The 26,969-nt window shown below is 31.7% G+C and overlaps 3 protein-coding genes and 1 non-coding gene across 6 annotated transcripts; 3 read left to right on the top strand and 1 right to left on the bottom strand.

The window, feature by feature from the left end:
* Positions 1-77: 77 nt before the first annotated feature.
* Positions 78-2,204, bottom strand: LOC118052112 (thylakoid lumenal 16.5 kDa protein, chloroplastic). Its single transcript, XM_035062948.2, has 4 exons — positions 1,771-2,204; positions 957-1,096; positions 569-641; positions 78-421 (listed from the first exon to the last, which is right to left on the bottom strand). The coding sequence occupies exons 1-4, from the start codon at positions 2,153-2,155 to the stop codon at positions 312-314; spliced, it is 708 nt and encodes a 235-aa protein (XP_034918839.1). The 5' UTR covers positions 2,156-2,204; the 3' UTR covers positions 78-311.
* Positions 2,205-10,796: 8,592 nt separating this feature from the next.
* LOC118052109 (glucan endo-1,3-beta-glucosidase 11) lies at positions 10,797-14,486 on the top strand. 2 transcript variants are annotated; one of them, XR_012168697.1, is made up of 4 exons: positions 10,797-11,274; positions 12,207-13,240; positions 13,825-14,003; positions 14,147-14,486. XR_012168697.1 is itself a non-coding variant. In XM_035062945.2 (3 exons), the coding sequence occupies exons 1-3, from the start codon at positions 11,214-11,216 to the stop codon at positions 14,228-14,230; spliced, it is 1,179 nt and encodes a 392-aa protein (XP_034918836.1). In that variant the 5' UTR covers positions 10,799-11,213; the 3' UTR covers positions 14,231-14,486. The 2 variants fall into 2 exon arrangements, 1 of the variants encoding a protein (XP_034918836.1); XM_035062945.2 differs by lacking the exon at positions 13,825-14,003 and having other exon boundaries at positions 10,799-11,274.
* A 3,160-nt stretch (positions 14,487-17,646) lies between these two features.
* Positions 17,647-19,141, top strand: LOC118052108 (uncharacterized). The gene is made up of 2 exons (XR_012168654.1): positions 17,647-18,193; positions 18,610-19,141. It is a non-coding gene; the product is annotated as an uncharacterized protein (transcript).
* A 6,376-nt stretch (positions 19,142-25,517) lies between these two features.
* On the top strand, positions 25,518-26,681 carry LOC118052107 (blue copper protein 1b). 2 transcript variants are annotated; one of them, XM_073406131.1, is made up of 3 exons: positions 25,518-25,808; positions 25,921-26,307; positions 26,338-26,681. In XM_073406131.1, exons 1-3 carry the CDS (start codon positions 25,628-25,630, stop codon positions 26,511-26,513), a joined length of 744 nt encoding a protein of 247 aa, XP_073262232.1. In that variant the 5' UTR covers positions 25,518-25,627; the 3' UTR covers positions 26,514-26,681. The 2 variants fall into 2 exon arrangements, with proteins under 2 accessions (XP_073262232.1, XP_034918833.1); XM_035062942.2 differs by having other exon boundaries at positions 25,921-26,681.
* Positions 26,682-26,969: the final 288 nt, after the last annotated feature.

Below are 26,969 nucleotides of genomic sequence, written 5' to 3'. Positions count from 1 at the left end.
TCGCGTTCTAATTCTGTTCCTTAATTTAGTTCACTTTGACTTGAAATTGCTTCGCATGAAAGTAATATTTGCAATGCTTGGTGAAAAATATTTTTACTCGTAACCGAAGCTCAGAAACATTGAGCAAGGAATTACAACTCGCGTGCAAGCAAAATAGCATGTTGATCTTGAATTGTAGGAACTACTCGAACTAAGAAGAAAAGAGAAGAGAATAATTGAATGATATGAGCCAGGGTGAGAAACCAGTGAGCTTCAAATGTTCCTCGCAACAAAAAGGAAATGAACAAAGAGGATCGTAACCCAGATTCCTTTCAAAGCCCTTTGAGCTGTCCAAACAGCCCTGTCAAGGTTGTCCATTTCCCAAAAGCAGTGGCTGATGATACAAAAGCAGTTTTGGAGGATTCAATGTCATTGCTGGTAACTGCAAAGTGAAAACAAAATCAAGTTATACAACCATTGATGTCTGCTGGACTCCTACCAGAGACCCAGATTGTAATGACCATGCTGAAATGTGTGGCAGAAATCAAAGTCATAGATCCTGAGTGAAGACGGTGGGAAAATAACAAACCTGATGAAATTAAAGAAGCTAGAGAGGAATTAAAGGTGTCCACCTCTATCTTTTCTTCAGGACTAGAGCTCAGCTGCAGAGAAACGGTACCGAAGTAATCAGAATCTATCAGAAAAGAATCATGCTATACAAATAGATTCACAAAAACTTCATCATTACGAAATCAAGACTCTAATACAAAAAGGGAATCTCAGGAATGCTGAAACATTAATCTTTAGTTCTACAGAACAGCATTTTTTATAGAATCCAATGGTTGGACTCTACCCCTCCAATGATTACCTTGGTGAAGGCAATGACATCAGTGGCAGCAAGGGATTTCTTCAAGAAGAAGAACAATGCAGGCAACTAATATACAATCAACATCAAGAACATAAATAATTGCCTTTACCTTGGTGAAGGCAATGTTAGCCTTCTTAACCCAATCTGTATCAGTGCTACCCCCAAGAACCGAACTAGCAGCAGATAGATCATTGTTGTCTATGGCTTGCCCTACTTTACTTAGCTTGTACACAAGATCTTGCAAATATCCTGCAACAGATCATTTTATTCCATAAATTAATACCATATATGTCACAGAAAGCATCATTCAATCAGAAATTGACAATGCGCTGAGAAAGATCTTAAAAAATGGTCCTCGGTGAATCACTAAACTGGGTTCATGTGCTTACTGCAGAGAGATAGAAAAAATAACTCAAGTGCATAAATGCATGGTCCTCGGTGAATCACTAAACTGAGTTAATTTGCTTACTGCAGAGAGATAGAAAAAATAACTCAAGTGCATAAATGCTTCCTCCAGATTATGATATCAACAAGTTTATGCTCAAAACAAACAATTAAAAAAAGGGTTCGATTGTGGTGACTGCAATAAGATAATCTTAACCACGTTCTTCATGAGAAGTGAGATGCATAACACCCCAAATTTGAAAGATCCATGCAGTCGAGACTTGCAAGAAGGCAAGTCTCTCACACAGCCACGAAGAACAGTAGCTGAAACAGTATATTATAGTCAAGCTTCATTTTCAATCATAGCTCCATATATATTTATATATAGAGAGAGAGGAGAAGATGACAATCAAATTAGAATGAAGGCACCAAAAATTCATCAATAATATACAGAATCAAGAAAAAACAAAAACACGGGTCCAATCAAAGTTATACACATTCTTGATGCATGGCTATGAAAGAATCCAAAAGGATATAACCTTTTTCCTTTTTAGCTGAGCTAATAACTCCTTGTCTTTCTAACCTTTTTTTTCTGTCCCTCTTAACTTTCTCCAATAATTCTTCATCATCATCAGCTTCTAGTATAGCTGCATTGGCACTAGAACTACCTCTACTTGCCAACGAAAATACAAAGCTGGTTAAGAAGCAAATGGACAGGCTTCTTTTTGTTATAATAATTGGAGAGGCGACTGGTACTGGAAGTGACTCATCACTGAGAGCTTTGCATGAAGTCAATGGTCTCCTGGGATTACACTTTTGTTGTGGACAAGAAAACTGGAGAGGTCTATTTGTTAGGGATGATAAAGAAGATGGTGTTGAAGAGGAGAGGAAGGGTTTTGCAGTCGAGAGAAATGTTGTCGCCATTTTTCTTGATTTATTTATTGTTTCTTGTATTTTTTGGTGGGAAAAATTAGAGGTGTTGATAGTTTGGAAGTTTTTATTCTTGATGATAAGGTTTGCTGGATTCTGTAATCTGACCCAGTCATTTTTCAAATGCTTAAGCGCATTCTTGTCTGGCTATCTTTTTATTTATGTATTTTTGCTTCAAAATTTTCAACTTGAAAAAGAAAATTTCCTTTTTTTATTTTTGTTATTTCCCCCATGAAAGAGGAACCAAAATCATTGTTTTACAGATTTTTTTTTGGCATCGAAAATACAATGTAAACTCGGATTATAAAATTATAAATAATTTTTTTTGTTAATTATATATTAACAATTTCAACCAAGTAGTGAATAATAGTATAACACAATTAAAATAAAAATAAAATAAATAATTCAAGCACCTTAAAATACATAATAAGTTAAAAGTAACAGGGTAACTCGTCGACCAATTTATAGGAAATTCAGAATCAGTTCATCAGTTATTCATACAAAACCAAGAAAATCACTTATCTTATACTTTTTATAAAATTATAAACTCAATCTGATTTTATTGATTTTACACGAACAAAGTCTAATTTTACTAGTTTTTTTATTTTGCATATTAGATGTAATTGACTTCTAAAATCGTATGATTTTACGAGTCAATTCTCAATTTTAACAAAAATAATTTATGGTATAATAATATTATTTATTTTAAGGATGAATGACCTTGCTAAATATCTTTAAATGGATCTAGAATTAGTTTGGGAATGTGACTAGCCGCGTGTTCCTAACAAAATATTAATTTTATTTTTTGCTTAAATTTGTTTTTTTTTTTAATTTTTGATTGATTTGATATGTTAATGTTAAAAATAAATTTTTAAAAATAAAAAAATATATTATTTAAATTTATTTCTGAATAAAAAACACTTTAAAAAATAATCACTGTCACAGTACCAAACATACTCATAATCTTTTAATTTAGTTGAAGGATATCACATTAACTACAAAAAAGAATATTGTTTGCAATGATATAAGTTTGCACTACCTAAATTTTTATATTTTTTTGTATTAATCATAAAGGTATTATTAGATAGAATATAAACATCAAATATTGATCGGTTTTAAATAAATCATTAATGCTTAGATCAATACATTCAGAAATATTAATTCTCATATTTAAGATTGAAATTTTGGATGATGATATGGAAAAAAAAAATCCACTTATTTATTAATAGGGTTAAACCTCTGAAAATATTTGAAACATCAACGTTATAAAACTTATTCTTGCTAAATATATTGCAAAGTTTATTACCTGGTAATTAACAAGTTAAAGATAGATGATATAGCAATTAATTTACTTTTATTATAATAAGAATCATATTAAATATTAGGAGGTACTCTAGTGATATATGTTATCAAGTTATTCAATTTTTAATTTTTCACATTAAAAGATATGCTCCAAGCAATTTTAGAATTAAGAATAAACTCACCTTTCATACAAAGTTAACAGTTGATTATCAAATCAAGATTAAAGGATTTATAATTAAAGGATTCACATTAAAAGTTTAGTATTGTTATAACTTTTATCATTATAGTTTTTAAAAAGTTAAAAATTATAATTTTTTTCAAGCTCAAATTTTTATCACAATTTAAAATGAAAAACGAGTTTAAATAATAAAAACAAAACATCTTTTACATTATAATATGATCTAAGAACATTACCAAACACTGCACATGTCATGGGCTGGAAGTCAAACGTAGATAGTTCGCCTCGTAGCAAAGTTAGCAAATGGGTCATTAGGCAAACATCTTTTTGTTTGCTGTGGAGTATAATCCATCACAACAAAAAAAACACAAGAGCGACAGCAAATTCATATATTTTGTACTGTTTTTTTTTTAATAATCATGTAAGTCTCATCGACTAATTTCACATAATCTAAAATTAACAACAATATAAGTTCCCTCGATTAATTTTATGAACACTAAAATTAACGACTATATAAATTTCCAGTGACTCTGAAATTTATAAGACTCAAATTGATAATCTTTAAAAAAACAAATTTAAAATCTGATCAATTAAGCTATACCTTTTAAAGTTATCATTGAGTGGAAGTTATTGATGCTTACTGTGGAGGTCGGTAGACACCACTCTCTTTCAAAAAGAGTTATTTTTTTTTGTTTGTTGTGGAGTATTATCTATCACAACAACAAAAAAACAAGTAATTTTTACTTTCTCTCTCTATTATATATATATATATATATATATATATATATAGCTAATTTTATAGGCCTAAAGTTAACGGCTTGTGTAATTTATTTTAACTAATCTTATAGATTCTAAAATTAATCAATATTTATAAAATTTAAATTAATAATTTTTAAAATAATAAATTTAAAATCTGATTAATTAAATTACAAGTTGAAGTAATTGATGCTTAATGTGTTGATTGGCAGATGCTACTCTCTTCCAAAAAGAGAATCCATTACAAGGGAGTCGTCAAAAGATAATGAAAAAGTAGATTCCCCTACGTGTAGCATAGCAGCTGGTAAGGGAAAAAGTCCAAAGGGTTGTCCTCCATTGACGACAACTTTGTTTACCTTAATTACCAAGCTCCATTTCCTTAAGCCGCCTCTTAAACTAAAGATGGCACTTTAATCTCCTATACATATGCATAGTTGCTGTCAGCTCCCGCGTCGGAATCGAAAAGGGGGACGCGTCATTTGATTTTCAAATCAATTCTTTCTTCTTCTTTTTTTGTAGATTTTATTGATGATCGCCAGCCGACTTTAACTAGGTGGATCAGAAATTATAATACATCAATTAATCGGGTTTTATTAAGTTAATATCTTGTTTAATTTATCTGAAAATCTAAGGTGATCACCAATAATAGGCGTCATTGTGTTATTTTTTATATATATTTTTGATTTGTTAATATTAAAAGTAAATTTTAAAAAATAAAAGTATATATAATTTTAATCATAAAATATTTAAAAAAGCAACCATACAATCACTTCCAAAGCAGACACTTTAATATAAAGATGAACTTTTCTCACTTTTAATGTCCACTTTCACTCTCTGCGATTGTTTTCCTTACCTTGAATCGCTATGATCTTAACATCTTTTTGGTTTTGCAGATTATTGGTGCATATAACTTCTTAATTATGGACCTGATCAGCCTCCTTTTTCCAGGTTTCTTTTTCTGAATTATTCGCTTGCCTAACCTCATTATAAAATAGATTTTTGTAACCAATGATGAAGCAGGAGAGTGTGGAGCTTGAAAGGCTGTGTAATCTTTTTCTTCGTCTATATATGAAGATAGAAAATTAGTTGAAACCTACAAGACTCTTGTGCTCCAATAAATCTTTCTGTGGAGGAATGATGCTCGTAAAATTTTGATATATTTTTAAATAAAAAATATTATAAAATTTTATCATTATCACAATTTTAGCATTAATATAAGCAAAGCTGCTTCTAGTTTTAATGTTATCATACTCACTTATATGTCGACTCACTTAACCCATGATTCACAATATATATATATATATATATAAAACAATAAATGGATGCATACATCACATCAGTATACCGTCCCACATTTATACACCAATCAATCGGCAAATTACGTTCACATGTTGGATAGCTAATTTCCTGTCCCTTTAATTGCGGTGGTTGGTACAAGTAATTTGATGTAATGTTTTTAAATAAAATTTTAAATTAAAGTTTCATATATAAATTACATTATCTTTAAAAGATTTTTATTTCTTAATAAACTGACCGAGCTCGGGTATATTAAACTTGCAAGACACCGGAATTAAATAAATAATAAAAAAAAGAGTCCCTATCCCTTTCAGGTTATAATTTTCTAAACGTAAATCCAGATGATCTAGTAATAAATCATATCATTGAATCCAATTTGTTCTCAAATCTCTCCATTCACAGTCCCTTTCTAATTAAAGTAGAATATCGACGGAATTAAAGTAAAATTATATTCTTGTCAAATTGGGTCGACATCAGCCGTCCATTATCTGTCACACTTGTCAGCTTTGAATTTGTGCTAAAGCTGATTGTTTTCCAAATCCTCCGTTCGTAAGTGCCCACCTCGTTAATTAACACGTCTAGTACCATGAATGTGGTTATTTTTTACCATATCTTTTTATGATATGTTAAAATATATTAAATAATATTAAAAATTATTTTTAAAATTAATATATTTAAATAATTCAAAATATATAAATTTTTTTAATATATATAACAGCGTTTTCAAATACTCTTTAAAACTACTTGGTTGTCTTTCATGCCTTCTTGCTTTTAAATACATGGTTTCCGCGTTAAACTTTTATAGAGGGCGACAATAATGACTCATTTATGTCTAAGATGTAACACTGCAAGTTGTTTGACTATTACTTACTTTACAGGCACACCCTAATTTAATTTAATAATAAATAAATAAATTATAAAAAATTATTTTACATTATTATTAAATTCATTTCTTTTTTGAATTTCACTTTTTATTTAGCTCCAGTTTAAAGTTAAACTATATATTAACATGATTTGGTCAAATTAGATTATTTAAAAGGAAAAACCAGTAGCTGGAAAGACAGATGAAAATTCCCTTCACTAATGACAAATAGCAAGAGTTTGAAAGTTCTTGTTCTTTAATTCACAATTTGCAATTTGCAAAGAGCATGACACAATTGAAGTTTGATCAACTATATATGTTTTCTCCAGCAAAATTCATATATAATGATAATAATAATAATAATAATAATAATAATCATTTATATAATTCTTTTGAAAATCACTTCAATTAACTTTGTTTGATAAATATAAAATTGTTGACTTTTTATGATTTGTTTATTTTATTTAATCAAAATCGATTACGGAAACATAAATCATGTGTACTTGCAATGGAAGTCTTCCATGGACGAGGACTGATATGGAAATTAGAGGACCTTCACGAAAACGAATATATATTAGGATATGGAGTTCTATCAAATCAAAGGATATCGATCATATTTCAATAGATATTTACTACTTTATATGTATGTGTTTAAATTTCTTTAAACTTTAAAAATATCTACATCTCTTGATATTATTACTAAACATTAAAATGCAATAGTTTTAAATTATTTTTTTCTTCGAGATAAATATTTTTATTAATGCATTTCATGTTTAACTTAGCAAACATAATATTTTTAATTGAAATCATTGTTTAAAACAATATTTTATAATTGTTAAAACAAGTTAAAGAAATATCAAAGTAGTATGTTCACATTTCATACGTGCTTAAAAATCAAAAAATAAAAAATATAATAAAATCATGTTTAAAATCTTTTAAAAAGTTTTAAAAATAAAAAAGCAATTTTAATTGAATTTTTATGAACAATTTATTATTATTTTTATATCATATAGATAGCAATTGAAAAACATTATTAAAATTAAAAATAAAATTATTATTATAACATTCTCATTCAATCTGTCAGATATTATTTGCTTTAAATATTATCATCCTCACATATTTATTCTCGATGACCATACATGATCCCAAAATACATCTGATAAATTAATAACCAGTACTACTAATAAAAAGTTAGTTAGGAAATCCTTATCCGTTGATATGGAATATTATAATTATAATATTTAAAAATTATGTTAAAATTAAAGAGTAGGTGACTATGGTCAAGTTTTTTCTAAAATACAAAAAAAAATAATAATAATAACCACAACAAAGGGCCAAGGCAGCGTGCCTATTCTTGCTTCTTTTTATTTTTATTAAGGGGACATATAATATATTATCTTCTCTTATTATTTTTTTTAAAAAATTCTTTTATCGACCTCCCAAGATCATCTATTAAAATATATAAAAAAAATATATTTTTATAAAGTGGATACAATTATCATCCCGACAAGCACCAAATGTAAGTGCCACGTAAACTTCATGAATCCTTATTTCCTTTTTAACTGGTCAAGTGTCCAGTACTTTCTTCTTCTTCTTCTTGCCATCGCCATCCATTGCTGTTGTTTTTTCTTTTTCTTTTTTTTTTAAGAAATGACACTTGGCAAGATTGGAGAGGCTCGGTCAAAAGTAAGTCAATTTACGTTTTCAAAAAGCAGAACCACTTAACCACGCGCTTTAGAAATAGTGTGCTTTGTTTCCAAAACATATAGCACGATTTCTATCCTCTCACTAAGGTCTTTTTTCCTTACTGTTGCATAGTGTTTTTTTTTTTAAAAAAATATTTTTTTATATTATTTTAATTTATTAATACTAAAAATAAATTTTTTAAAAATAAAAAATATTATTTTAATATATTTTCAAATAAAAAACAATCATTACTATCAAATATTATTTAAATATCATACACCAATTACGTGATAATTCTAATAATTAGGAAAACCTTGAATTAGAATAGCCCTTGATGTATCATGGAGTTCTCAGGTGACAACTTTAAAAAACAATTATCGATGAAGCACTACATATTTCAAAGATTTCCCAATTGGATCCCTTTTATTAATTTATGTTAATCTTTTTGTTATTTTTTTTAGAATAGCATTGTATTGTAGCATAAAATATGTACATCGGGTCGAAAATATAATCAATTATTACTGGAAAATCTTAATTGATTTTTTTAAAAAAGTATTCAAGACTAAATTGATAAAATATTTTGGTCTGGGACTCCATTGAAATGAGTGTATAAATGAGGGGCTAGTTTGAGGTTTTTCTTAATAATTAACATCTAAATAAATTAATTGATAACTTAATGGTATTTTAATGACGTCATTAGCGTTTTTTAGAGAGAACAATCATATTAACCCAAATGATAACCAAGCTAAAACCCTAATGACATAATGACATGAAACACAGAGTTAGTTGGGCAATGATTTTCACAAGTACTTGTAACTGAAGATAACATGATGAGAAAGCATAGCAGTGTTAATTTTTTTTTTGCTAAAATAATGTTTTAATAATTTAAACCCACTAAAAAAATAATAAACTGGTATTTTTATACATAAATACTCGAGCTTAATACCAGCTATTTTTTCACCCTTTATATGTTAATTCGATGACAAGTGTATGTTTTATATTGTTATTATTATCAATATAAGTTTGAATTTAAAAAAAATCTAAGAATTAAACATCAATAATTTATTTAAAACATAACTGATAAAAAACTAGATTTTAACAGATGAAAATTGATTGAAAATATATCATAATCATTAAAAAAATAAAAATATCTTAATTATAGTATATAACATCCAAATCTGCCAAAAAGTTTTTTTTGGTAAACTAAACTAATAATCAAAATTTTATTTTTGATGTAATTCACCTAACCCATCAAATCCACAATTATTTTTGTTTGTCCATTTTATATCTCCCTTCGAGGAGCGTGCATGGTAAGCGCGTGGTTTGGAAGAATAAATGCAATACTTCCAACCAGGGATGCGAACAGACACCAATAAGAGCAAACAGCATTGCTGTTCACTCGCAAGGCAGAAAGGAAAATTATTTTAGTCAAGTGACACATTGGTCCCTTAAGTATCAACTAATATTTGATTTAGTCTATTTAAAACTCAGTAATTCAATTCCTTAACTTTATATGTTGATTTCAAATAATTTGAATGCTCCAAAATGCCTAATTGCATGAACCCATCATCAAGGCACCGAGTCTTGCTTAACTAGGGACACAATTATTGCAAATTTACTGAATTCTATTGAAATAGATATATAGTCATGAGTTACGTAAGATTTTACATCGTGATTTAAAAAAGTTGGTTTTACAAAAATATTTTTAGTTATGTATTTTAAAAATATATGTTTTAAGAAATACATGTCTAGTTAAAATTGTTATGAGATTGATTTTTTCATATAAAATAAATTAAAAGTAGATTTTTATGAATGAAAAAAAATGTTATTTTAACTTCTACATAACCAAAATTAAAAAAACACAATTATTTGTGAAGCCCAGTACAAAAATAGAAGTTATTTGGCCATCCGAATAATTTTTCTTTATAATTAGATAAAAAAATAGAAACTAATAAAATAGCAAACGGCCTCGTAGTTTGAGGAATAATCCATTCTTTAGGGATATAAAATTAGGATTAAATGCTTAAAAAAAATGACTAATTTATAAATTATAATTAGAAATACAAGTCATTATCCATGCATTAAATCTTTAGTTGTATAAATACCATCCTTGCTAATTAGGTTGTTGGAAAAAAATTCAAAAAATAACTAATTGGAATATAAGCTAAAATTATATTAATTATAAAGAAAGCAAAGAGTACTGAGAATTTAATGTTGGTATGTAAAAAAATTTTCCCTTGAAGATTACTTCATGTTATCTTTTGAACTAAAATTTAGTTTAATAAATATTTTTCTGAAAGTACACCAATAAGAAATACCAGTCCATTATCTAGAGTGGATCATCATATAGAATCTTGATATTTTCTTGGTAATACGCAATTAAAGATGAAGGTATAGAGATGACAAACATCAAATGCTAAGAGGACTAAATTGTCTGGTTGAGAACTTTGAGCACCGAATCGACAGAATATTTTACTCGGGACTTGAATGAATTTGTCTTTTTTCCTTTTTCACAAAATTAATTAATTAATTAAGAGGTTGAGGACAAATTTCAATGAAGCCATGAAAACTCGAACAAAAACCCCTCACTCACTTCTATAAGAAAAGTCCATGTGAAAAGGACCGCCAAAACAAAAAACCTTCAACCCTCCTCTGCCTTCAATTTTTCCTGCAATTTTCAGACTGGGTTTGAAGTGTATATATAGAGAAGATTTAGATACAAAAACCCCTTTAAAAACTTAGTTAATAGATTCAAAAAGAAGCTAATCGATGGCGAGGAGAAAAAGTTTGAAACTTGACCATGTGTAGAAGCTAAAAAAGTTAAAAGAAACAATCTTTTTTCTGTCTTATGGCATGCGACTACCAGCTGCATAGAAGAAGAAGATTTTCAGTTACATTAAAGGAGTTAATCCAAATAGAGATCCTTGCTTAGTTGTTTCGTTGATTCTGGTGAATTGGCTGTGATCTTTACAATGAAAAGTCATCATCATCAGCTGCTGTTTATGTTCTTGGTCTTCTTTGCTCAAAAGATTGGTACTTTTTTCTTCTCTTCTGCTTTATTCTTTAGTTGATTGGATTAGTATAATGGGTTCTTTTTGTTGCTATCTTACTTGGGTTGATCTCTGATCTTTTTTTTCTTGTTAATTGAATGGAATTTGGATCATTAAGTATTTTGATGTTAATAATGATATTCTTCTTGTTGTTGCAATTGGGATTGTTTGTTTTAAGGTAAATTTTCCTGGGTTGCTTTTAATTTTTGTGACTTGAAAGTGTATTGACTGTAGTCAATTGGAACACCGTATGGTGTTTGTTTTTTTGTTTTACCCTCCATGGTTGCTCCATGTTAATAAATTTTCAAGAGAGTTTGTTTCGTTCTTCTTGATATTTTATTCTTCTCTGTTTCTTTCCTAATTTTTTATATGCAATTTGTATTGTTTTGCTGTTTATAGAAATTGTGGTGTCATAATCCTTTGGTGGATCACACTTGTTTGTTTGGTTTCTAAGTAAGGAACCGAAAGAAGTTATAGGGTTTCTTTGATAGAGCTCCTTGTCTGAGGATGATTTTACTGTGATGGAACTTCGGTTTTATGTGAGTGCCGCTGAATTATCGAGTCATCTTTCTTTCTATATTTAGCCTATGAGCTGCTGTGAATTGTACCATAGCAGTCTTCAGCCTGTCTTTTCAATGATTTATATCAGGATTCATTGGTCTTGCATCTAAGGGTTAACACGCTGCAGAGAATAAGAAAATCAAACTAGAATAAGAAGTCAAATTTATTTTGGATATGATTGCTTGATCATTGAATTCTCATTACACAATTCAATACATTTTGAAGGATTTCGTTGGCCTTATCTATTGTTTCTGCTTTTGTTCTATGTTGTTTTTTTGGTGTCTTGAAACAAATTAGAAGTGATTAAAGAAACTATCTTTACGATTGCTTATCCTTGTTTTTTTCTTCTTCCAGAGCTTCTGACAGCAGAAACATTCACCGGAACCTATGGAATAAACTACGGAAGAATTGCAGATAACATCCCCTCACCAGATGAAGTTGCTACACTTCTCAGGGCAGCAAAGATTAAGAATGTTCGGATTTATGATGCCGATCAGAGTGTCCTCAAGGCGTTTAGTGGCACTGGGCTTCAACTTGTTGTTGGGCTTCCCAATGGGTTTGTGAAAGAAATGAGTGCTAACGCTAGCCATGCCATGACTTGGGTTAAAGAAAATGTGCAAGCATTCCTTCCCAAGACCAGTATTCGTGGGATTGCTGTGGGTAATGAAATTTTAGGAGGAGGTGATTATGAACTCTGGGAAGCTCTTTTGGGTGCTGTTAAAAATATTTACAACGCCGTGGATAAGCTTGGTTTGGCTGATGTAGTTCAGATTACTACATCACATTCACAAGCTGTTTTTGATAATTCTTACCCTCCCTCTTCGTGTATATTCAGAGAGAATATTGCTCAATTCATGAAGCCACTCTTAGAGTTCTTCTCACAAATTGGTTCTCCGTTCTGCTTGAATGCTTACCCTTTCCTAGCTTACATGAGTGATCCAGAGAATATTGATATTAATTATGCTCTTTTCCAGAAAACCAAGGGGATATATGATATGAAAACAGATTTACACTATGATAACATGCTTGATGCTCAGATTGATGCAACCTATGCTGCTCTGGAAGACGCTGGATTCAAAAAGATGGAAGTCATAGTCACAGAGACAGGTTGGGCCTCACTTGGAGATGCTAATGAAGCTGCAGCAACAGTTAATAATGCAAGAACATTTAATTATAACCTGCGTAAGAGGCTTGCAAAGAAGAAAGGTACTCCACTTAGGCCAAAAATGGTGGTGAAGGCCTATATTTTTGCTATATTTAATGAGAATTTGAAGTCTGGGCCAACTTCTGAGAGGAACTTTGGACTTTTCAAGCCTGACGGAAGCATTTCATATGATATTGGGTTTCATGGACTTTCATCTGCAGAATCGTCACTTTTATCTCTGAAGGTACGAGACTCTTTATACCAACACACAAGGTCATTCAAAAGGCAACATGTTGGGATTCGAACTGTTTATTTTCTTGATAAAAATAATTAGGTTATTTTGAGAAAAGACTCAAAATATTAGGTGAAAATAAAAATCTCTCTTGCTTGCCATCTACATTTCACTTCTAAAGTGGAAGAAAAAGGAAATTAAGAAAGGAGCGCTCCACTGTTCCACGAGGACTTGCATTGTGGATAAGATGGTTATGGGCATATATCCGCATTTTGTCGAACTGTAGGAGCCTAATGTCCCAATTAAATCATTGCATGGTATATTTGAGTCTAAACTGATAATATATAGTATCTATCATTGGAATTGCTCGTTTTGGATCTCGTTTTTACCAATACTTCATTTCTAGCAAGGAAATGCTACATTGTGTTCCGCATTCTGCTGAGTCTCTGTTCCTTCTCTCTTCAAGAATTATGCAGCAACTAAACTACAGACATTCAGTGGGTTGAGTTTATTTGAGTACCTATAATATCATATATGATTATAATCTTTGTTATCTCGAATCATTCCTTGACATAATAAATTGTATGATGCTATAGGATTTTCTTCTTTGAGCAACCATCAAAGTGCTGTCTTTTGGAAGCTGAATTTCAGGGGTTATATATTAAGTTATCACCAGGGAATTTGCATGTCTCTTTCAAAACAGTAGAGGGAATTGTGTAGGCAGTAGTTATCAACAGCCCATCATCATATGATGGGGAGGGGGGAACTGAGGAAGGTGAAAGAACAATGAAGTAGTTTACGTGTGACTGCATGTGTTTTTCTATGATGTGACTCCTACTATTTTCTAAATGATGAAATTCTAATTAGGGTTCTTTCCTGTTCTTATTCGTTCTACCCCTTTCATTTGTGCTCATGCAGGCTGTCCAATCAGGTTTGACCAAGTCCTACATATTGATATTGACAATCTCTGCCGCCGCTTTGATTCTATTTCTGAAACAATAATGTCGGAACAGTCATTATTATATTAGAGCGAAACCAGCATTGGAAGTCAGAATTTCTAGGTTCGATACCATTCAGATAACAGAGTACAAAAATACAAACTGGTTTCGATACCATTCATGTCACTCAGAGTACAAGAGATACGAACATTGATTTTGTAATTTGCATAATATATTTCCCAAGCATTGCTGATTTTTTAATCTATTTCAGCAAATGTATATTAGTTCTCTCAAATAGATCCTTTCAGGTTTTTTTTTTTCTTCTTCCTGTTATAGCTTTCTTGTGCATATGCTGTTGTATTTAGGCAAAAAGATTTTGCGATCATGACTAGGACTAGTTTCCTTAGAAGCATCTGTCTCAAGCCAAATTTCTTTTAAGAATCCGCTGCTTTATTAGAAGGATTAAAAGTTCTGCATGGAGAGAGAGATTTTCTGTGTATTTTTACTGCATTTAAAGTTAAAAACCTTCCGTGTTATGCAATCAGAAATGGGAAGCAGTAGCAAACCTTAATGCTGTGTGCCATGCTGGATGGTTCTTTTGCATATGAAGAGCAAGCATGAATCCATATTGAGCGGTCTCCATTCCCATGGCATTTTCATCAACAACTCCTGAATCGCCCCATCTATCCTCCTGAGAAGAAGTTTGGTTTCGGTAGGAATATTAAGAATCAAAGTCCAGGTTGGTTGGTAAGTTTTGTGATAGGAGACTATCTAGCTTGGTCCAGAGTGCATTTCTTGTGTTAAAGATTTTTTTGTTGCTAAATTTTACAGCCTTGGAGGCAGGACTCTAAATAGATCGCAATGACTTGCTGAAATTCTTTCCTGAGCACTCGGATGCATGTAAACGGATCCTAGTTTGAGAATCACATATTCATTTACTAGCACTCTTGGACTCATCGATGCCTGGACTCAGATTCCTGCAGTCTGAGCTTTGTGACCTAGCATGGTGTGGAAAACAACACGAAATGCACCTAGCGTATACTACACATATAGTAAGTTCACTCCCTACAGTTTATTTGAGCGAATTCCAAACAAATTGGCTTACATCAGTGTCCGAGTGAAAACACTGGAAAGATTTCAAGGCTAAGCTAACTGGTCTCCTCCATTGAAATACTGGGCTAAAAGAATTGTAAAGTCCATGTTGCATGGTATCTTTCTCCAGCTAAAAAGGCCTTCTAAGGATGTAAATATCGATTGCTGCTGAAGCAGAGTGAAGGCCAGATGCGCCCCGGCGAGACCAGGTTAATAATTTTATGGTCTACAAAGGTGTGGCTTCGACAACAGGCTACACAAATCCACAAAACAAGATATCTGTCTACTGTTCTTTGAACAACAAAGGCTTTTTAATTTCATTTAAACTAATTTTCAGGCATTAACAGCGGGCCTGCAGTAACTTCCAGTATATTTAATTTCTGCTTGGTGTCAATCACTTGGAGTCCCAAGATCAAGAAGCCTCATTACATGCGACCTAATAATGAATAAAATATACTGAGAACAGACCAAGCTAGCTAGCTAGAAGCTTAGAATGGTTCAAGAATTTATAGAAATAAATAAGAACATGTAAGAGGATGATGAGTGCTCCCTGCTTAATTTTATTAATAAACCTCAACCTAACCAAAAGGATTTTCTTACCAAATCAAAGTGTTGGTGAAGGCTTTTGCAATATCAGAGTCACCAAGTCATTAACTACCCTATGACAGACTTCATTTACTAAGAAAATACGCACTCAATATTAGAAAATGTAATCAAGTGATGATGTCTGTTGAACTTCTGCTTACTTTATTATTGTTTTCTGCGTGAAAACAAATTAGAGAAACGCAGTCATGCTTGAACGTTGTTCTTGCCATTTTTTTCTCATTGGAAGTGGGGTCACAGCTGCTTGGGCTTATATCATGTCATCCATGAAGTAATCTTCTGTGAAACTTCCTTTCATTTACGCAAATACACAAATAATAACACCACTATTTTTTCTCTGTGTGACACTTTTCGGTGCTGTTTGGTTATTATTTTAGGATAAAAAAACATAGATAATAATAATAAAAAAAAGATGTTTGTTTTAAAAACACAGAATTTTACTTCAAATTATACTAAAATTCAAAATATTTGGAAGAACCTTCAACACCTACATCAATCGGTCATATCTAAACCCTGAATCGAAACTATTTTTGAGGAGAATGGACATTTTTACCACTGAACTAGTCTTTAAGGCCACAGAAAATATTAAATGTGAAAACGAAATCATCCATGTTTATACGCTTTGTTTAGCCAGGGGAAACTTCTCTCTCGCAAGTATTGTTCGATTTTTGAAGAAGAACAAGAACTTGGCTTGAAGGACTGAAACAAAATTGACAAAGGCCTATTGTGATCATATAAATCCAAAAAAGAATAAACATATATTTTTTTTCCAACTTCTAATACATGTCCTTGAGCATTTGGAACCATGTCTGCAGGCTATAGTCACCTTCATCCTTTTCTGGTCATTGGCTTAAAGAAGAAGATATTATAAACCGACTACAATTTCTTTATTTCCATTCATTTCATCAGCCTAACACAAGAATGATGCCACACTCAATATTGTAGTTAGCGACTTGGCATCCCATGAGCCATCGGTCAGCTAAATGTTAAACCAGAAACCATTAAAAAAAGAAGAAGACAGCACCATAGTTCACATTTGCCTATACATTGTAAGTGATATATAACATTGTTATAAAAGCCATCCCCGTCCCCGCAAGAGGATAACTTGTTGCATGTGGACATGGACCTGGCCCGGTTCGGGTTTTGTGTCGAATCGAATTGACTTAATCAATCCTAGAAGATTCATCAGATTAACCAATAATCTAGTCGACATAATCAAAATCCATATAAGATCTAATTTAACTTTTAAAAAATTAATTCTTTTTTTTATATATAACCATGTCATTTCAACCATGTTTTTTTTTTTTAAATAAAAATCTTAAAACAACTTCGTTTTAAATTTACTTGGGTTAACTTTGTTGATCTAGTCAACTCATGATTCATATAACTGGATTATATGATATATAATTGAAATATGAATAGTTGAAAGTTGGTTAATTCCAAATGGAGTCATACATTTTGAAGAGCTAGGGACAATATTCATAGCTGAGATCTTCTGTTTAAAGTAACATAATATTGCTCATAATTAAATCGAGTATGGTTCAAAGTACTCCTTCGTTTTCTTTTATTTTTTTATTATAAAACATATTGAATACAAAAGAATTGACTTTTAGCATCATTATTAGGTGTTTAGTGGTGTTCATGAGCGTTGTTAAATTTTCAGATGACATTTTGGATGATTTAGTGACAGCTTTTTATAATGAGAATTAGCGACAATCTAGCTTGAATGCATTCTTTTTTTAATACCTTAATCAATATTCACAATTAATTAGCATTGCACTACACTAGATTAATCACTGTGTAACCTTCTCTGCATGAGTCCCACATCATGACTACAAATACCGATTCTTGATGAGTTTTATTCATGGTGTTATCGAGTCATTTTCACCTTTTTACTTCTTGATGACGATGCCATTCAACAACTACCCCCATAATAAAAAAAGAAAGAAGGGAAAAATTACTAGTCAATCTTGCAAACTTCTCCCTCCAAATGGCAACAGTCCATTGCCCAAAGGGCCAATTTTCTCTAAAGACAACATCCCAGCTCCCTCTATATATACAGGAGGAGATTAGCTAGAGAAGCTCACACACAAACAAGCAGCGGAGAAGGGGTGGCCTAACCTTTGAGAACACACATTACTAGCTATACCAGCCAATATGGGAAGTACTCTCTTTGCTTTTGTGGTTTTAGGAGCTGCATCGCTACTGTTGCATAGCTCGAAGGCAGCGGTTTATGAGGTTGGAGAAAGCACCGGTTGGCAAGCCCCTTCTAGCACCTCTTTCTACTCTGACTGGGCTTCAGGCAAAAACTTCACTGTTGGTGACACTTTGAGTAAGTTTGGCACACGCAGAACACTAATATTGCAACACTCAATTTCTTTACCTGTGATCCTTAATTGTCAGTTCCTGTCTTGATCTTTTAAGATTAAATCCAAGAATTCTAAGATGATTAGTATGTGAACTATAGTATAACATAATATAAATTTTCAAGTTCTTAATCTCGATACTGAAATTGAGATGGATTATTGTTTTAAGATGAAAGAAATGGAGACAGCGAAGATACATTTTTGCTATATTTTTCATTTTAAAAATAAATTTATTTATATTTCTAATCATATGTACACTTCTTTTTATATTTATCTCTTTTTCTTTTTTATTCTGAAACACTGAATTACTTGGAGCATTGATACTTTAATTTTCTCTAGTTGGATTGCTTCAATTTATGTGAGAAAATTATTGCCTTGGCAGCGTTCACATTCAGTACAGGTGTGCACGATGTGGCCACAGTCTCCAAGAGTGACTATGATAATTGCAACGTAGCAAGTCAAAGCAACGTTTTAACAACTGGACCAGCAACAATCACTCTCACTGCCACGGGTAATCAGTACTATCTTTGCACATTTTCTAACCACTGCACTAGAGGTCAAAAACTAGCCATTACCGTAGCTGCCAGCAGCACTCCCCCCCCCCTCCACCCCCTCACCACCAGGGACACCGCCTACAACTTCCATCTTCTTCGCCGCCACCTCCATCACCGCCTCCACCGCCCTCAGCTTCCTCAAGTCTCGTTGCTACCTTTACTTTGGTGTTCATGTCCATTGCCATAAGTTTCATGTATTACTTCTAGCTAGCCCATGTTGTAGTAGCAATTTTCTAGTGCTGTGTCATACAGCTTCTATGTACTCGATCATTCATTTGATGATATATTGGTTGGCTTTTATTATTTTCTATTTGAATAAAATTGTTGATTTTATGGATCAACGGGGATTTTGTTTTTTAATTTTGTTGACAAAGACTTTGTATGCTTGTTTTTGTGTTTGTTTTAATATCTCAAATATTATTCAAGTATTTTGCCATGCCACTGGCTACGTAAGGGATTGAAGGCCATTGATATATATATATTATGAACATGATGCCGCCCCATTATATTATTACAATAATTAACCTGCAAGGCTCACCTAACCTTGTATGGCAACATTGACTTGCTGCAACAACTTTTTAATACTGTTGGTGCTAATCCTAACCTAAAAAATGAAAGAGACACGAAGCTTCCTAGATTTTCCTCTGAGTTATTTTGAAGATTTTCCTTGATTTTCTCCATTGAAGCAAAGCTTGAGCAACTCCCTTCCATTCTCAATGGATTGAACATTTCAAATACATATCCTGTTGTTTACCACAAGGCTTGGTTCGATGTGTGATTACTACAACAACAAGTACATAAACATGTGAAGATGATATTGGTGTGTATGTATTTCTCGCATGTATCCCATTTCTTATAATAGATTATGCTAAGCAATGGAAGGTTTAATATATTTAATTTTGTGTTATAAATCAATTGTTCTCTTGTGAAAACGCGTGAAAATGAGAACTCTCCCAGCAAGAAGGATTCTGCGGAGATTTTCAGGTCTCGAAGCAAAGTCTTCTTTACTAAATGCAGTCTTAATTGCTTCTAGCCTTAATATTCTCTTTTCTTTAATAAAAAGAAGTATTTAATTTCTGTTATTAACTAATCATTATCATGTTACGAATTAATCCCGTGTGGACTTTGTTGGCTTTAATTAAAATATGATGGGATGAAGACAAGATGCTAGTTAGGCATGTAGAAGGTGATACATTGACCCGGGCAAAAGGGAGGGGAGGAAAGTTGCAAATTGTTGACTAATTCTTAATCTCCACAATTATAACATTGTTGAGCTTTCACGTTTCGCTCATTTCTTACCAATTCAATCCTTGAAAAAAATCCAAGATTTTGGATTATAATCCTCTCTTTGTTCATACATCGTTATTTGATTGAGAATTTGAAATTTCCTCAAAGAAAAATGAAAGGACATGAAATAATATTAAAAAATAAAAAGATGAATTCAACCAACTTAGTGTGAAAATAATATTTAAATATACATTTTAAATATTAATAGTTTGTAAGATAATTTATCTTGATACACACACACACTAAGCATGTCATCATAAAGTAATTAAATACATGTCAGAGATAAGATGACACCTGAAAATAACTGTTGGAAGGATCAGTCGCTACAGGTTGATGTCTCTTTTACCAGTTAGATATACAGAATAATATATGCACATAAACTAACTACTATCCGCTAGCATAGGGTTACCTATAAGTTCTATATCAAGACATAATATATATTAACATAATTATCAAAACAATATATATCATATCAAATAGAATTTAATTCAACAAAATATAAGTGTAAATTCAAGAATAAATGAGTATTCAAAAAATAAAACAACAAATTTAAATATTAAAGAAATTAACTAGTTGTACTTATTATATAATCAATGATTTGAATTTATTGATATTACATGTATATTAAAAATTATCCCACTCGCCTAAAAAATATAGAAGCAAAAAAAATATCATATGAAAGACCAAAAAAATTATATTAAAGATCATTAGAAGAATCTACAATAAATACAAGGAATGTACTAAAAAACAACCCAAAACAACAAAAATAAAATATTCCAATGTATAAAAGAAAACTAGGTTTAGTCTCCAAAGTTTAGGGACTGAAAAATAATTTTCCAAAAACAGGGACCAAAATATAATTTTACCAAAATTAGAGTACCAAATTGTAAATACATAAACATAATTAAATTTCACCCATAAACCATTCTCAATTATTTCCAGAAATGAACCAAGGGCCGAACCATATTTTTATAAAGTTCAGGGACTAAAATGTAAATTTCTAAAATTAAGGGATCAACCTGAAAATATTCCATATCAATTATCAAATTGAGATTCATCATCCGTAACTTAACCTCATAATAATACTTTCTAGAATTTGAAAATATATTTCAGGGGTTAAATTATAATTTTACAAAGTTTAGGGTAAAAACTATAATTTTCATAAATCAATTATCAAAATAAAATTTCAACATCTTCAATCTTCAAGACTATTTCTGTCCAGATTTTCCAGCAAAGTTAAAACAAATTTCTTAACTATGTAACAAATCAATTCACAAATTCTTATTTCTAACAAGACACTCAAAATCAATCATTTAACCTTAAATCTATAATAATTATGAATCAATCTTAATAACATAAACTTCAACTTTTTATAAACTTTAATCTCTTCTTTAATCCTTTCATAAGCAAACCATAATCAAAAGTAATATGAGAGGGAACTACTTACTTGCTACTTTCATTTTGCTTAAACTCAAAAACTCAAGATCAAAAACTGAAATCCTTGATTTGATAAGAGGAGGGTTACGATAGCCACAATAATTAGAAGAGAGAAAAAAATTTCTCTTGCAACTCTTCTTTATATGCCTAGATTAATTTAGGTTGAGTTTGAGCTGACTTAGGCTTGAGTTTGGATCAAAATTTTGGATCTTATATTATAATTTGATATTAACATTAGAAGTTAGCATTATGATGATAAGGGACAGGTCTTACTAAATTAGTTCTCTTATAAAATTACATGTTTTGAAAAAAATTGTGATTGTGATTTAAACTTTGAGGTGAGTTGAGAATGAATTGAATTGAATTTGATATTGGTCTAATCAAACATGACTAACCTGACTAGGTCATTACCAAATAACTAAAACAACAAAATATTTTTTGAAAAAAATAATAAATTTGAGTTAATTTAAAAACCAATCATTTCCAGATTGGACCCCAAACCAAGGTATGACCGCCATGCTAGAAGCAAGAGGCTCCTGCATTAGTGATTTTGGCTCTTCAACTCTAGGTATCATCTCCTTATCCCCATCCTCTTTATCACTAATGAAGCCCCTCCCCTCGTCGTTTGGAGCTATTGGAAGCTTAGTTTGTGTATCATTAGCAACATCGACAGAGATGATTTTGCCCGTTTTATCACTTGGTGCTTCAGCAGAGTCCGGTATCTTAAAAATAAGGCAAACATTAGAGGAGATTTATTTAGCTATCGGAGTCTTCGAAACTCGTAAAGCAGGGGTTATCCATATCCATAGGCTTTGGTGGGCCCTATATAAACAGGATTGGACATCTGAGAGCATGTTTTTCCTACAGAATTGAGCTTTTTGCTAGTGGAAATGGCCTTGTTGTGGACCTGTGAGAAATGGGCTTGACTAGAACACAGCCTTGTTGATTTCGGATAAATTTATAAGTGGAAAGAGATGTATCCAGAGATTCCATGTCTGCTTACACTTCAAAACAGGAGCCACCCTCGTCTCCAGCTGCTAGTTTTAAACTTTTAGGAGTAACACCAGCATCTCTTCTTTGCTTACGGTGTGGATTAAGCTTAACATGTAGCCACGAACAGTACTCACCACTGTCATCTGTAGAACTATGGCTGTGTGATGATTCCATCTTCTGAACTTGATCCTGATATGTGCCTGCCTCCTTCTCACCGTCGGTATTTCCTTGGCCATTAACAGTTTTTGAACTGCTATGCCAACCCTTCCACAAGTGTGGCAAACTTGTCGAGGACTCTCATAAACCACCGTCTGATAAACACCATCCACCACCATGAGCGGCTTCCCTTGACGGGTCGTGTTGAATCCCTATGTCCACAGCAACTCCTGCAAATTTTCCTTGTTGAGATCAATGTGAACAGTATTTACAATCATATTTCCCATTGCTGGCAAGATCTTTGGATGGCATCGACTTATAGGAAGGTTAGGAATACAAGATAATGCTACAACATATAATTGGTTAAGCACATTCCATTTCATACAAGAAAATGCTACAACATATAGTCAACTCCAACAAAGAAAAGGAGAAAAAACTAGAGCAAGAGTTCAAGCTAGAAAGTCTTGAAAAAAAAAGAAGAAGATCAATATACAAAATATAATCAACTCATCGATTCTTTTCATCAATATCATTGTTGTTTTGTAATCAGAGTAGCTGGATCAAGTAATATGGCTTCCAATGCTTCCGATTAAAACTATAAAGAGAAAATATTCAATGCATCCGCCTGGCAAAAAAATAAAATAAAATTATTGTGATGTTTTCATAATTTCTTGAAAGAAAACATTTAGATAGAATAGGGATTTAAAATTCAGGGTTCTTGACATCAAAAATTTACTAACCTCAGCCTCGATTTCTACTTGAAAAGGCTTATCTTCTTTACTAAAAGGGTGTTTGTGACTTGTGAGTATAATAATAGTTGTTTTTTAAAATATTTTTTATTTGAAAATATATCAAAATAATTTTTTTATTTTAAAAAAATTAACTTTGATATTAACACATTAAAATAATCTAAAAATATAAAAAAAAATTAAATAAATTTTTTTTTTAAAATTTTAACTAACCATTATCTAAAACTCAATACAAAATGGGGTTTAAACCCATTAACACCACTAACATACAATATTAGAGATAGGAATGGATTTTTATAATTCAAATTTCTATTATATTCATATTCTAATCATTACCTATTAAGCAAAAAATCTAGATATTTGTATCATGTTCATCAAGTTAATTTTAGTTATTTATTTAGATATCTCTATTGAATAGTATTTATTATTCAATATAAAATAAAATAATATATGTAAAAATTAAATGATGAAAATATTAATATTAAAATATCAATATATCATACAAAGTTCAAAATATATATTTGAATTGGATTATGAATTGAATTTACTAATATTCAATAAGATAAATATCTATAGAATCATCCATATATATCAGTCAATTATATGTTTGATATTTATTGAGCCCGATCAAATTGTCATCTTTTTCCTCAAGCTTATAATATTCAAAACTAACTTTAATTTTAAAGTGAGGATGCTAAACTTCTTTTATGATGAATGAGACCGCAGGCATTAGTCCACGTGTAACATTGCAATTGGGTAGCAGGCAAGCGGAAATTAAAAAAAGAAATCAAATTGGACTGGCTCTGAATTGGGCAACGGAGAATAATAAAGAAGATCCCAATTCCCAATTTGATGGGATACAAGTGAGGAAGTAGGCCCCACAGAGAGAAAAGGAAGGAAGCTTCACAACCTCCCACCGTGTGGAAATAAATCTCTTACTTGTCTAAATGTAAAGTTAAGAACGTGTATTAAATATATATAGACTTGACCATTCCTTTTCACAAACGAAAGCAATTTGATGTGTTTTACATAATATTTTTTTTTTGTTTATTTTTATGATTGTTAGTATAAAATAATAATGTTAATAATATTTATCTTCATATAAAAATTTTCAATGAATTTATTATATTTTTATCATCATTAATATTGTGTAAAAAATATTATCCCTTATTGATATTGTATAATAGAATATTTTTTTCTCTTATTAATGCTAAAAAAAAAAAAATTTCAACCCCTCCACTTAAGTAAAATAACAAGATTCAGGGGATATAAATACCTCATGAATTATCCAAATAAAAAATTCTCAACCTCTATTCTCTAAATATTCATGCTTATAAGTCTCATATCATTTATTATACCAATGCAATAACATTTACTTTTTCTTGGAGTTTAAAGTTTATTTTTTTATTTATTGTAATTTTTTACCAAAAAAATATTAACTTTATCACCAAAAAATTATTAACTTTATCATTAAAAAGTTTGTAAACCCTATTAAAAAAAAATTATTTTGTAGGTATTATGTCTTTTACCTCTAACCAGCTATTTTCTCAACTCTAAAAAATAAAATATTAACATGGATACATGAATTATCCACTACTTAAACATTAAAATATCTCTCTCTTTTTTTCTATATTGGATTTTCATCATCATCATCACTTTGTCTTGCGATGAAATAAATGGATCCCCTAAAAAAAAATTGGATCAAAAAAGTCTTCCCTTGACAAATCCCCAGCTTCACATGCCTCCACCTCTCTTTCTTTTCTTTCATGGAACTTCTATTTCACCAAATTCTTCCCGCATTATGGTCCATTTAATTTAATTTTTTCAACTATTTCATTAATGGGCTTCCCCTGATTCACACTGCAAACAAAAATCATTGACTAGTCAACGCCCCAAAAGTCACTCTGTTTGGTGAGTTCTTGCTTCTCACGCGGCAAAATCTCAAGAATTTCTGCGAAGTCCCACTTTCAACAAGCCCACCTTTGAAGAATCAGAATTGCCTGATCAAGGGTCGAGAATAGCACACGTGGTCTCCATTAAATGGCCCAAGATTACTCACAGGTTCAGGTCAAGTCCTTGGCTCTCTCTATAAGTATGGAACAGGGAGGCACATTTACATATTCATCAGATCACTTTTATTACAAGGAAAAACAGAGTCCACTTAAACAGAGAAAAAGCAGAGCAAAAACAGGGGCGATCTCTTCTTCAGCAAAACACATTATCAATGGCAAGAGGACTCGACATGGCGTTCCTTGCAGCAATTGCAGTAGCTGCTTTGATACACAGCTCAGCAGCACAATCAACCTATACGGTAGGTGATACCACAGGTTGGACCGTTCCTTCTGGTTCTGCTTTCTACTCAACGTGGGCTGCAAGCAAAACCTTCAGTGTCGATGACATTCTAGGTAATACCATAGTGTTTTGATTCTTGTTTTAACTATTTTTTGAGGTATAAATCCGAGCGACATAAGGCTAGATTTCTTTCAAATATTGATTTCTTGGGTCATTGTTTTGCAGTTTTTAATTTTGCGGCCGGTGCTCATGATGTTGCCAAGGTGACAAAGGCAGATTACGATGCCTGCAACTCAAGCAATCCCATTTCCTTGATAACCACCCCCCCAGCAAGAATCACCATTAATGCTTCAGGAGAGCACTATTTCCTTTGCAATATTCCTGGCCATTGTTCTGGTGGTCAAAAGTTGATGATCAATGTTAGTGATGCATCTTCTTCTCCTTCTCCAGCTCCTCAAACATCTTCTCCTACTCCTCAACCCTCTACTCCAGCTCCTCAACCTTCTACACCAGCTCCTCAACCTTCCACTCCACCTCCTCAGTCTTCTCCTGCTCCTCAACCTTCCACTCCTACTCCATCTTCCAGTCCATCACCAGCTTCTACCCCACCACCTACTCCAGCTTCTAGCCCATCAACACCACCTACCCCAGCTTCTAGCCCATCACCACCATCACCTACCCCAGCTTCTAGCTCATCACCACCATCACCCCCAGCTACCACACCACCAACAACTGCTCCTCCACCAAACTCTGCTACATCCCTTGGTCTCGCTGGCTTTACCACTTTCTTGTCCATTTTTGTAGCGTTGTGCTATTAGATTAGACGAGGTTGAGAGTTCGATTAGTGTGATTCATTTCTGTGTAAGGTTATTGCTATAGGTATTGTTTTGACATACAGTGAAGCTGGTTTTCACATTTTCAGCTCAATTTGGCATTGCTATGTAATAATTACAATTTCTTTTTATTTTATTTTCATTTTGTTTCAAGAGTTTCTACATCGTGGTCACATTTTAGACGATTTTTCCTATAATTTATTTAAAATATGAGCAAGAGGGGAATAACATGATGTCAATCTGTCAACCCATTTCACTATCAGCTTTTGAATTCTACACATAACTGGATTACACATGAGAAAAAAAAAAAAAAAAGGAAAGAAAGAGAAGAAAAACCAACATGAAAAGATTGCTTGAAAATGAACGACTTGGAATTATTCGAAGATCATTTAGTTTTCGCATCTCCTTTTCTTCATTCTTGGTGTCTGTCGGTAATTGGCT

The sequence above is a fragment of the Populus alba genome, chromosome 18 (genome assembly GCF_005239225.2).
Source record: "Populus alba chromosome 18, ASM523922v2, whole genome shotgun sequence".
Taxonomy (NCBI): Eukaryota; Viridiplantae; Streptophyta; class Magnoliopsida; order Malpighiales; family Salicaceae; genus Populus; species Populus alba.
The sequence above is the reverse complement of the archived record's forward strand: the minus strand, read 5'-3'. Positions and strand labels throughout refer to the sequence as shown.